Source organism: Pleurodeles waltl, chromosome 9 (genome assembly GCF_031143425.1).
Source record: "Pleurodeles waltl isolate 20211129_DDA chromosome 9, aPleWal1.hap1.20221129, whole genome shotgun sequence".
Taxonomy (NCBI): domain Eukaryota; kingdom Metazoa; phylum Chordata; class Amphibia; order Caudata; family Salamandridae; genus Pleurodeles; species Pleurodeles waltl.
Window position 1 is genome coordinate 209,324,693 of NC_090448.1, and position 13,742 is coordinate 209,338,434.

The 13,742-nt window shown below is 45.6% G+C and overlaps 1 protein-coding gene across 1 annotated transcript in view; it reads left to right on the forward strand.

Annotated features, from left to right (window-relative positions):
• Window positions 1–13,742, forward strand: part of ACOX2 (acyl-CoA oxidase 2) — a 256,635-nt gene that overhangs the window by 142,677 nt on the left and 100,216 nt on the right. The window contains exon 10 of the mRNA XM_069206549.1: window positions 13,558–13,719. Coding sequence (XP_069062650.1) covers window positions 13,558–13,719 — 162 coding nt within the window. The remainder of the gene's footprint in view (window positions 1–13,557; window positions 13,720–13,742) is intronic.

The window sequence follows — 13,742 nt, forward strand, 5'->3', positions numbered from 1 at the left end:
CCCACTGTCGCACTTCACAGGTCAGGCAGCCGCCATTTCAAGGGCCCACATGGCTTAAATTCTACTGCGTCACACTTACCTAGGCCTTGCATCAACACTCCTACAAGCCATTCAATGCATTGAGAATCGTGTACTGTGCAAGCTGTGGGAACGTACCTGTGGGTTGATTGACTCTGTGCTCCATGTTGTCCTTCCTAGGCACCGTCCGCTGGGACTTGCGAGGAGATGGAGGAATGTTCCCGTGTACAGACCGCTGGTGGACCTGTTGACAATGGAAGAAAGACATGTCATACTGACATACAGGCTTGACAGAGCCACTATACAGGAACTGTGTGCCCAGCTGGAGCCAGACCTGATGTCACCCATCCGCCAACCCACAGGGATTCCCCCTCTAGTGCAGGTTCTGTCAGTACTCCATTTTTTGGCAAGTTGGTAATTCCAAACAACAGTGGCCATTTCATCAGGGATGTCACAGCCTATGTTTTCCAAGGTGTTGTCCAGAGTGTTGTCTGCCCTGTTGAAATACATGCGGAGCTACATTGTTTTCCCTGAGGTGGGCGATTTGGCTACGGTGAAGGGTGATTTCTATGCGCTTGGACATATTCCCAACATCATTGGTGCAATTGATGGGACACATGTTGCTTTGGTCCCCCCCCAGCACGAGTGAACAGGTGTACTGGAACAGAAAAAGTTATCATTCCATGAATGTCCAGGTGGTCTGTTTGGCTGACCAGTACATCTCCCATGTAAATGCCAAGTTCCCTGGGTCAGTGCATGACGCGTACATCATGCGAAATAGCAGCATCCCTTACGTGATGGAACTACTTCAGAGACACCGTGTGTGGCTAATTGGTGACTCTGGTTACCCTAACCTGTCATGGCTACTGACCCCAGTGAGGAATCCCAGGACAAGGGCAGAGGAACGGTACAGTGAGGCCCATGGGCGTACTAGGAGGGTGATCGAGCGGACCTTCGGCCTCCTGAAGGCCAGGTTTAGGTGCCTCCATATGACAGGTGGATCCCTAATGTACTCACCAAAGAAGGTGTGCCATATCATCGTGGCCTGCTGTATGCTTCACAACCTGGCTTTGCGACGCCAGGTGCCTTTCCTGCAGGAGGATGGTCCAGATGGTGGTGTTGTGGCAGCTGTGGAGCCTGCGGAGAGTGAAGAGGAGGAAGACGAAGAGGACGACACAGACAACAGGGACACAGTAATACAGCAGTATTTTCAATGACATACAGGTAAGAATCAACACCGGCATTTTACATTTACTTAAAGTCTCCTGCCTCTCTACTGTCTGAGTTTCCCCCCAGTGTATGTTAACTGAGTTGTGACTTTCCCTTCCAATTTCAGAGATGTGGGCCCCACTCCGTGACCTCTGCTTTGTTTCCCCATGGACTACAGCTGTTTAGCACACTTCCCTTAAACAACATTGAGTTTGATGTGCGTAAGCCTTTTGTTCCAGGGGAAAACACTAGTAGTAATATTTTAAAGAAACAATCATTAGCACTCATCTGATGTCTAATATTGAGCATGGCTGAGTCCTCAAAAGAGGAGCTTAATTTAAACATGGTAGTTTTCAGTACTTGATTATGCATGTGGTTCTGTTCTGAATATGCCCTGCTATAATCATGTTGGAACTAAGAATTGTTACATGGTATCTTGTAGCACAATTTATGGACACGTTTAGCCCGATGTGGCTCAAGTAGCGATTTCTTTCATTGGATATAAAAAATGTGTATCAGTCCTAAAGTTATGTTCAATCATACAGATTTTGAGTTCTATGTGGAAGGTGGGACAAGGCATAGTTGTCATCTGCACCCCTCACCTTCAGCGTTCTACTTTGAAACTTTTTGAAATCTGATCCTAATTAAACCAATTGATGCAACACCTGTATTCCTCCATTTTCTGTTAACACTGCTCCTTTTCCATATTTTAAAGTTTTTTTTTTCTGAGTCTTTGTGTGTGGGGGGAGGGGGTAGAGAGAGAAAACAGGTTGATTATGTGGAAATTCTATAGGGTGTGCAATAGCTGAAAATGTTTGCAGTCTGTTTTCCTGCACCCCTTCTATTTTTTATTGACATTGATTACAAAGGAATGCGTAACATAACCCATTGTGTTACTTAATGGCAAGCACATAGTATAATAACAGTTGTGAACCCCTTTGAAAATGTAGACATCTTTGGCTTTGGTAGATTTAGTACACCTTGGACATTTATGTTCTAATTGACTTTCCAGAAATTATATCTTTTGATTTGAGGAATTTAATAAACTATTGGAACATGTCTTTTCATACTGTATACATGTCTTTTCATACTGTATATTGTTTGGATAGAAACGTCTTGGAAGAGGCAGCTACAACAAAAATTCCTACATTTTACCAATAAAATGGTAAGAAGCTTGCCTTGATAAACTTCAATTTTAAGAAGAAATGAAGTTTAATATGAGAGACCTGCTGGTAATTCAGAAATAAATGACTCTGAAGTGGCTTACAAACTCAGTGGTTTACCTATTCTGCGAGTGGAATGCCAAGTTTCAATATACATTTTTGCACAGGTGGTCTCGGCAAAGATTTGTTTTCAGGGGGTATACCTTGCTGCTGGATGAACATATGTGACATGAGTTGGTCCACTAGACATGTTCCTGAGAATTGGGGTTAGAGTTAGGTTTGCAGTTTTGCAATGTGAGAGGAGAATTTTCGGAAGGGAGGTAGGGCAAAGATGGTGAGGTCTGAAACAGGGGTGTATGTTGTTCCCTTTTGTATCTCTGATTTCCCCTATCTTTGCCTCCACCCTTTGGGGTGGCTGAGGTTAGGTGTTGTGGTTTTACACATAAAAGTTTGTTTATGCAAATAATATGTGTGGGTTATTTTGTTTCTGTGGTTTTGCCAATGTTCCAGTTACGTAGCGATGGATTTTCTATGACTATAGCATTTGTTTGTTTTTTTGCCTGACGGACCTCACAAATAATAATTTTCAAAAAACATAACATGGGCAAAATAAAGTACTAGCTCAACTTGCACTGAGGTTCACTTCTTTTTAGATGGACAGAGACCTGTGGTCATGAGAAATGTTGTCATTGACAGTGCAAGAGAATGGCTTACGTGGGTTGACCCACTGCCCTGTACTGTATGTTGTGGTGAGGGAAGCAAAATGTCAATGACATTTGAACAGACTAAAGGATGAGGCCAGCTCACCCATGCCTCTCTTTATTTGTGCATATATATATATATATATATATCTATATAGATATATATATATATATATATATATATATATATATGTTGTTTTTATTTGTATTGTTTTTTTAATTACAGGAGCCTGGCGAGACTGCTAGAGCTATCTCTTGACCTGACCTAAAAATGGCTTGCTAGGGTGGAATTAATATTTTAATTTTATAAATATCTAAAAATATTTTAATTAATTATAATTAATTATGGGAATCCACTTATGTTTGCTAGTATTTATGCATCTAATACAGAAAAACTTTTTAGGGTACTTTGACCCTCGCACTTGTCTAGAACATTGGGGGTTCATGCTTTCTGGGGAGGAAACCTTACCCTAGATTCAGATTGGGAGATTGATAGCTTTATACCACTACTTCTCACTGCACCATGCATACCTCTGTCCCACAGGTTTCGACAGTGAATGGCCCTTTGTGGCTTTCTGAATGTATGGAGAAAACTACACCCAGTAGATTGGGAATTCTTTGTTTGCTCCCCTGGAGATAATATCCACATACATCTAAACATGTATTTGGGAACAAAGGATTTAGGTTTACAATTATGCATTGCAGAATACTCATGTTGCACTGATTCCGATCATAACCCATTATTATTAACGCACCACTACAGGAAGGGCACTCCTGTGGTACTGATATGAAAAGTTGGCTGTAACCAACTTAGGAGTTGGCCACAACTTTTGAAAATGACTAAAAAGTATCAGGCCTCAGTAGAGCGCTTAAAAAAATTTCATTGTAAGGAACACTGAACATGCCAACACAACGAGGGCAACAGTGCGGGTCGGCTTTTGTCAAGGCTTATACTCTCTGAAATGCCTCAGAAGCCCCTATGGTGCCATAAGTACACAAGAGGGTCACATGGTAACTACACATAAGGGAATAAATGAAATGTTCACAAGTATTATCAAACTCTGTCACAAACCGTGATTTGACCGCCTCTTTTTCTACAAACTGCCGTTGCTTTTGAAAGAAGGCATGATTTTCGGCAAAATCATTGCAACTAGGTTACTTCCTTGCCTACCTGGATTGATCTCTCTGGATCAGTGTGGTTTTATACCGCGGAGTAACACTCATATCAACATGCCTCACTTATCACATGTCATGAACTGCCTGCAAGATACATCCGGGTCAGATGTCATCATTAGCATCATTAGATATCGAAAAGGTATTCGATACCATGACTTGGCCTGATCTTTTTTGCAGTATTGAGAAAGGCGGAGGTACCAGACGGCCTATTTCATTGGATTAGACTATTATATACCGAACCGCTAGTGCATGTTTGAACCAGTAACATTTTCTCCACAAAGGGGCAGATACCTATAGGCAACAGACAGAGTTGCCCGATGTCACCTGTACTATTTGAGCTGTCTCTTGAGCGCTTGGTGTCCCTGTTGCACCTCAAAGGGAGAGATTGGGGTATCATTGTTCAGGATACAATACTTGCAAGGGCATTGTAGGTAGACAGAGCTTTATTATTCAGTAGGTTTTACTATTGATTGAATTTGGGGAAATTTCTTGCGTCAAATTGAAGTGGGACAAATCTTGTTTATTCCTGTTAAGAGAGCCAAATACCTTGAATAGACCTCCTTATATTGGGAACACAACACTTTTAAATATCTTGGTATACAAATTAACCATAGGGAAGCTAGACTGAAAGGTGGAAATCTAGACAAATGCATCTCTGGAATCAGGAGATCTCTGCCTTTCTGGACTGCTGCTGTCCTCACTGGAAAGGGTGGCAGTAGCCAAGATGATTGACACCTAGATTGCTTTATTATTTTATGGTGCTTCTATTTATCCTTCCTAATTAGGTTGAGGTGGTGTATCCCTAGTGAAAAGGCAAAGTGCTTGATGGATGCTGGCAGAATAGGGCGGATCCAGAATGGATGGACTTCAGATGTATGATAGGCAATAATAACTTACTACATGCGTTGTATACAGGGGGACGCACAAATAGCTGCTACCCATACTCCTTGTCCACGATCCAGTACTGTTGGGATAAATATAGATGCTGTCTGGGGTTGGACATTCCATGCTTCCCAGACAGGTCCCTAATGGATACTCTCTGACTTAGCGAAAGTAGCCTAACAATGCCCGATACTAGACTTGACACACACAAATATTCAGACTCTGGAGGATATTAATGCAGATGGCACACTACTACCATTTCAGGGATTAGTAGAGGATTGTGACCTCACTGTTGACTAGTTACTTAAATATAATGCCTTGATGGCAGCCATTCATGCAGTATGACATGCTGGTACACATGAATCTATGAAACCAGAAATTTTAGGCACATTACTTACACATACGATACAGTGAAAGAGGGAAACCCCCGTGCATAGGACTCTAGCCCCCCCTTTTGATCCCAGCATAGCCACACTTTGAATGAGATGGGAACAATTAGAATGACATGGGAAAACAACTGGGAGATAATATACAATATGAGTGAGCACAAATCTTGAAGTATGCTGAAGTGCCCAATAGAAACCCCTATTTTAAATACACACCGCTGAATTCCCTTCACAAAACTTACTTGTCACTGGCACGCATTACCCAGAGGAAGTGTTGAGGTGCCCCCCCGGGGTTGATGTAGATTTCTTTCCTGTGTTATGGCATTGTGCACAGATTCAGAAATTTTGGTTGGTGTTGCAGGGAAACATCCTGAACAACTAGGTCCTAAACAACTACTTGCCTAAACCACTACTGCTAAACAACAAATAAACCATAAAAAAATACCTTACCTTAAAATTCGTTGTTCAGGAAATTGTTATTCAGGCAAAATCGTTGTTTAGACAGTAGTTGTTCGGTACTTTGTTGTGGAGACTTTTTAGTTGTTTGGCAGTAGTGGTTTAGGCAAGTAGTTGTTTAGGACCTAGTTGTTCCATCACATATGTGATCAGTGTTGCATGATGCAAATCTGATAGAGGCATCTAGTTTCAGATTCCTTACCTTAGAATTTCCCCAGGCCTCAATCTAGGTCTGGAGATTTTTCTTGAGCAGGACCCCTGTGTGCCGCTAAGTGGCGTGGATTGGATCTGCTTCCATTGTCGGTGTTGTCCGCGCTGGATATGATGCCATGGGCCCTATATTGGCGCCACTCCAGCACGCTCACATCACTGCTTTTCTTTCCGCACCAGACAACGCTCATCCAAAGAAAGAGCTAATTTGCAGTCGTTTTTTCACTGGTCTTTTTTTTTTTTTTTACTTTTGTCTAAACTTTCTTGAGTATTTCTACTCCTCGTGTCTCAAGGGATGTCTTCTCGTAAAACTGGGTTCAAGCCCTGCAGATGCTTTCATTGGGCAAAGTCCGTGATGGTTCCCCACTTCCTGTGTCTTTGGTGTTTGGAGCATGACCACAACCCAGAGTCGTGCTCCAAGTGGTGGGCCATTAATTCGAAAGCTTTGAGGGTGCAGTCCCTAAAGCTTATGGCGGCCTGGCGCTCAGCTCTGCGTAAGTTCTGATCTCGGTCAGGAGGAAGGTCTTGGGATTGGTCGTGAAGCCCCCCTCTTCGTCATGCCTCTCCAAGTCTTTGGGACGACTGGATAAGTCGAATCATAAGAAGGCGAATCGCTCTTCGACTTTACCTCCGCTGACGATACAAGGGAGTGCGAGCATTGTCTATCTAGGCCTGCGTCTTGGCCGACTTCACGTCTCCCCGAGTTTCCGGGAGCCTGAGTGACCCCTGCCCAACTCAAGGAGTTTTATGAAACCTTCCTCTATATTTGTGGTAAGTCTGACTCGATTGGTGTGCTCTCAGACCCTGCAAAGTCGGAAGGGACCCCTTCGGGTTCCATGCCTGCAGCTTCAACCTCGGCTCCGAGGGGCACCCATGGATCCCTTGCTGGATCCGGACCAGTGCTGTCGTACTGCCTCGACCATCCCTGGTCCCCAACGGTGAAGAACCCGGTGCCCCCCTTGCCGTCGGGCACAGCCAACCCATACTCATTGCCGACTCCGACACAGAGATGGATGGGCTTTGTATGATGCCGAATCTGACACCTTGCCCTCTATTTCGGATTCTGAGCCTTATTCCTTTGAGCTGGGTTATGGTAAGGAATGGGAGGGGTCACTGCACCCTTTAGAATACTAGCTCCAAGACCCCATGGACTGCTGTATAGACCAGGGTGAATCCAGTGGACTGGATATCTTACCGGATACTTGCATGCTATCTCCAGCCACCATGGCTACGAAGGAGGGAGCTTTAAATTCTGTGGTGGTGCAGAGAGCAGCTCAAGTTATGGACTTCGAGCTGCCTTCGGTGGCAGTCAGAACTAACCTCCTGACAGAAGTGCTTCAGTCTGGGGCTTCATCCTCTGAACCCCTGCTTCCCTTTAATGAAGCCCTTAGGGTTGTCCTACTGGGTATTTGGTCCAAACCTAGCACAGGAGCTCATATGAACAGAACAATTGCCTGCCGCCATCTCCTTGCACTGGGTTACCCAGGTTTCCTGACTCAACACTCCACCCCAGAGAGCTTGGATATCCAAGACTCCACCTCCCAGGGAGTGTTCCATTCTGTATCCCCGGATAGGGAATCCAAGAGGCTGGGCATACTTGGGAGGAAGATGTTTTCTTCCGCCAGACTGGCATAGCGGTCCATGACCACTGCATGCCTTTTGGCCATTATTCCCACACGCTGTGAGATATGGTTGTGCAAGTGCTACCAAAGGTCCCAGAGAAGGCCCAGGCTGCACTTTCACAAGCACTTGCTGACGTGCAAGGCACAGCAAAGTTCATGATCCAATGTGCACTAGACACGACCAACTCACTGGGCAGAGCGGTTGCTTCAAAAGTGGCGTTGAGGTGCCACGCCTGGTTGAGGATGTCTGGCATTTCGGGGATGTCCAAGCTAATCTTATGGACATGCCCTTTGATGGCACCGCATCTTTGGAGAGAAAGCAGACTCGGTGCTCGAGTGCTTCAAGGATTCTTATGCTTTGACCAGGTCCTTGGGCCTCGCGACAGCTCCTCACCCCCCCTCAGTCTGCTTTTCACCCCTTTTGTGGGTATGGAAGGGGCACCCACCCACGTCCCTTTCCTTCCAACCACAATGCCATGCATGCTGCCCAGCCTCTGCATGGCAGGAAATGTGGGATCCACTGTCCACATTGATCACAGAAACAGTGGTCTGGCCAGTCTGCTGCAGCTGCCTCCAAACCTTCTGAGTTTGACCATCCCCACCAGGGACCAGTCAGAGGCAGGATCCACCATCACCTGCTCTTCTGGCAATCCATCACGTCAGACAGGTGGGTTCAGCAGATATTCTGAAGGGGCTACTCCCGCCCCTTTGAGACTACTCCTCCATCCATGTCACCATCCTACGATCGGATGACGGAGGATCACTTGTCACTTCTTCAAGATAAAGTTACGGCTCTCTTGGCCAAGGGTTGTGGTTGTTATTCCCGCTACATTCTGGTGCCCAAAAAGGACAAGGGCCTTCACCCTATCCTAGACCTTCAAGCCCTCGATCTCTTTCTCAAGAAGGAGAAGTTCAAAATCACTCTGGCTGGGGTTCTATCTGCCATGGTCCCACCAGATTGGACTTGCAGGTCGTGTATTTCCATATCCCGTCCTGCCTGCCCACAGACGTTTCTTACGGTTTACAGTCGGCCACAAGCATTTTCAATTCAGTGTGCTTCCTTCTGGCATTACCAGCAACCCTCGGATGTTCACCAAGGTGATGGTGGTGGCTGCAGCTCATCTGCGCAGATCAGGGGTTTCAGTCTTCCTCTATTGCAATGTCTGGCTATGGCAGACCCCCTGCATTTGCTGGGGTTCACTATAGATGGGCCAAACTCACTCCTGGCTCCTTTTGAGATGTTCCCTTTCATTGGAGCTGTTCTGGACACAGTGCAGTTTTGGGCTTATCCTCCCGAGGGGCGAGTCCAGGATATTCAGGCAATGATACTGATGTGTCAGCCTCTGTCCTGGATTTCGGTGAGAACTACGCTGAGACTAGCATATGCGGGCTCTGCAGTGAGACCTGAAGTTCCAGTGGGCGCAGCAACAGGAAAATCTCTCCGACATGGTCCAGATCTCCACAGGAACTGCACGAAATCTGCAGTGGTGGCTAATGAACCATATTTGGGTCAGAGGCAGATCTCTCTCCCTTGCCCAACCAGATCTGACAGCAGTGGCAGATTTGTCACTCAAGGGATTGGGGCGGCCACCTAGGCTAGGCAGGGATCAGCGGCATCTGGTCTCCGGCAGTCAGACTAGCATTGAAAAAATGTCTTCCCTCTCTCAAAGGGAAGATAGTGCAGGTGTTAATGGACAACACCACTGCCATGTAGTACCGCAGCAGGCAAGGCGGGGTGGGGTCGTTGACCCTTTGTGAAGAGGCTCTGTGCATCTGGATGTGGCTGGAACACCGGAGCATTTCCCTGGTGGGCTCTCTTAATGTCAGAGCGGACAAACCATGCTTAGTCAATCATGAATGACTTCTCCATCCGGAGATGGCGCAAGATCTCTCAGCAGTGGGGAGAGCCTGGTTTGATCTATCCTCCCCTGCAGAGAACTTGAAGTGTCAGCTGTGTTGTGTATTGAAGTTTTTAAGGTGGCAATCGATCAGCAACGCTTTTCATCTCAAGTGCTACTCAGACCTCCTGTACACTTTTCTGCCCATTCCACTTCTGCCCATTCCACTTCTGCCCAGAGTTCTCAAGAAGATCAAGAACAACCAGGCTCAAGTAATCCTTGTGGCTCCCGACTGGGCACAAAGAATCTAGTATCCCAAGCTATTGAACATGGACATCGATCCTCCGATCCGTCTGCCCCTTCGGAAGACTCTTCTGTCACAGCAGCGGTGGGGATTCTCCACCTGAACCTGTCCAGTCTCTACCTTCATGCGTGAAGATTGAGCAACAGATTTTGACCTTCCGTACGAAGTCTGTAATGTAATCTTGGCAGCCAGGTGCCCCTCCACCAAAATGGTATATGCCTGCTGTTGGAAAAAAATTGTGGCATGGTGCACAGTCAAATCTGTTCACCTCCTCACTTCCCATCTTTCTGAGGTTTTAATGTTTATCCTTTCTCTGGCCCAAAAGGGCTCTCCTATGGGCACTCTTAAAGGTTATCCATCTGCCATTTCTGCTTTTATGCGGTTGCCTGATCAATGTTCCTCGTTTCAGACTTCTATTGTAAATAGGTTCCTTAAATGCCTTACTCATATGTTTCCGCCAACTCCATTCATTATGCCCCAACAGGATTTTAATTTAGTTTTGATGTTTCTGATGTGTGCTCCTTTCAAGCCTCTCCATAATTGTCCTCTGAGTGAGCTGCAGGCATTGCCATCTAAGACACCCTACTTTTCCATCTAGCCTGACAAAGTGGTGCTTTGCACTAGGGCCTCCTGTCTACGAAAAGTTTGTTTACACCCTTCCATGTAAGCCAATCCTTCACCTTGCCTACTTTTTACGCACCCCTGCATCCTTCTAAGGAAGAGGAGGGGCACCACCTCGTGGACCTAACAAGAGCATTGGCGTTCTACCTTGATTGCACCAAAGAGTTCCAGGTGGATGATCAGCCCTTTGTTGATTATGTAGGTGCGAAGAAAGGTCAGTGCAGAAGAGAAACATCTCCAGATGGGTTGTACTCTGCATTAAAATGTGCTACGCACTGGCTAAGAAGCAACCCCTGAGGACTTGCGTGCTCATTCTACCAGAGGTAAAGCTGTTACCACTGCGTTAGCACATGGAGTTCCAATCCTTGACATCTGTTGGACTGCAACATGGGCATCTCTGCACACGTTTACCAAACACTACTGCCTGGACAGTCAAGTCCAGAGGGACAGGCACTTTGCTTGTTCGGTCCTGCAGGACTTTCTAGTGTGATCTTAGTTCGCAGACCCAGCTACAGGGATGGTATTGTTTAGGTATGTATTCTAAGGTAAGGAATCTTACCTTAGAATACAGGTCAGATGTCTCTATCAGATGGACAAGTTACATGCCTTCGGTAACGCTTTATTTGGTAGAGACAATATCTAGTTGCAGATTCCTTACCGACCCACCCATCCTCCCTGCTCTGCAAACTGAATTCTAGGGACAGGGACTCCCTTTCAGGGTCTTAGTTTTGACGCATCAGTGGTCAGTGTTCTTCAAGGCTCTGCGCTTCTGGCATGGAAAGTCATGAAAAGAAACTGTCGTCAGCGCGCCGGGGTAACGCCTATATAGGATCTGCAACATCATATCTGGCACGGAGCCTATCAATGCCACCTAGAGGCATGCAGGGGCAAATCTCTGGATTCAGACTGGCACCTGGGGAAATTCTAAGGTAAGGAATCTACAACTAGATATGGTCTCTACCAGATAAGGCGATCCTGAAGGTAAGTAACTTGTCCTTCATAGCTTTATAGTCTGATGTCTAGATACGGATATGACAACATGTTTTTTGGGACCCGTCACTAGACCCAAATAGGCTAAGGCGGTATCCAGATTTGTTGCTTAATGATGGGTAAACGCTCTAATGTAATGCAGTGGAAGGCTGTGGTAGCCCCCCAAAAAACTAAAATGGCTAGGGGATCTAGTTAAATGGAATGTGGTCGAAATCAGAGTATTGACCCTATTACAGCAGCAAAGTTGGAAGGGTTTGATGATAACGGAAAAGGATGCCATGAGGGGCATAGCTTCAGGGGGAATGTTTATAAATAAATGCATTTATGTATAAATGCATTTTGTGATAAATAGTTGGGAACAGGTGCTTTCAGTTGGGTATACTGGGCTATCTCTTGGATTTCACCAGAAAGTTTTACACACAGGCAAAACGCACGCACACTCTCTCTCTCTGTCTGTTTGGAAAATCTTCAAAGTGGTGTTTACTTCACAATATAATGTGCTTTCTCTCACTTATTACCCCTACCAATCCCCATTCCTCTCCGTTTTTGCCACCCCTTTAGCCCTCCTCATGTGCCCCTCTTGTCGTATACTGTATTTTAACATTATGGCCCTCATTACAACCTCGGCGGTCTTCTCAGAAGACCGCCAGCGCTGGCGGTATTTCTGGCTCTCTATTTCTACTTTTCCGCTGGCCCAGCAGATGGTAACAGTGTTACTGTCCGCTGGCCCAGTGGAAAAGTCACATCGGCTCGTAATAGCGGCAATGCTGATGTGCAGCGGGTGCAGTAGCACCCGTCACACATTTCACTGCCGAAAAATGGGGCTTTGCCTGGGGACCCCTGCACTGCCCATGCCAAGTGCATGGGCAGTGCAGGGGCCCCCAGGTGCACCCCAAGTCCCCCTTACCGCCAGCCTTTCCATGGCGGTGTTTACCGCTGTGGCCATGCTGGCAGTCGGGGACTCCTAATCCCCAGGGCAGCGGTGCTTGCACTGCTGCCCTGGGGATTATGACTGCCAGGCTTCGTTATAGTGGAGGGGCCGACGGTATGTCCATGGCTATTGCGCCACGGTCATAATAGCTGGCGGAACACTGCCATCCTGTTGGCGGTGTTACCGCCAGCCGCCAGGGCCGTAATGAGGCCCTGTGTGCCAGCGAGATTGTTGGGAAATCTGAAGCACACCGCCCCCCTATCTTACTGACCTGGCAACACCCCTAGATGCCATACTACTGGCAATACAAGCTAAATTGGATTAAATGCTCCCATGAGATGTGGTGCTCCCATTATACTTTACCTGTTATGTTACATGTTGTCAATTCCTTTGTATGAGTGGATAAAGATGACTGGACAGTATGGGTCCCTTAATTAAATGTGTAGGGTTTACTGAGAATATAGACCTCTTGAGATCTAGAATAAGACTACAGAGCTCGGTGCTGGAGCTGATATAATAATGTTTAACTAGTCATTGATGCACTGATATCTGTGATGGTTGTTATTATCTGGAGCACCTGTTATATAGTGTAAATAATTGGTTCATATCTGTATTTCTTTCTTTTAATGTTCAATATCTGCTCTCTGAATAATGTGAGCATCAATGCTTCTATCATACTAAATATGTTAACATGGCTCGCATGATCTTACATCAAACAGGTAAATATCACCATTATGATTATGGAAACACCAGAAAGAGCTATTACTTATCAATTATTGTGAAAGCACAACTAAAATTCGGTAGGTTTTTTATTAGATACACTGTAGCATTTCGGCAGAGATAAAAAAAAAACACTTTCGCACTGTCAGTATATTTTCTTCCAGCCTCTGTTTTACGATTCACTGTGAAGTGGATGTTTACTTCCAATTGCTAAAAATGAAACTTCCTAAGGATTTGTTTTATTTTCAGCCCACAATCGCTGATTGTTCCTGAAATTTCCATGAGACTGCAGGTCACCACATAATATAAACCTGTTTGATCTTTTCCCAGGTTTTTGATAAAGTGTTTCGCAGCGGCTCAGACTCATCAGGCAATTCCTCAGTCTGTCATCTACTTAACTTCTCCTAGAGCCAATACATGCCAGGCCACGAATAAACTGGATTTTCTAAATCCAGAAATTTACATTAAAGCCTATGAACACAGAGCTTATAGGTGAGTACTATGTCCATTTATAA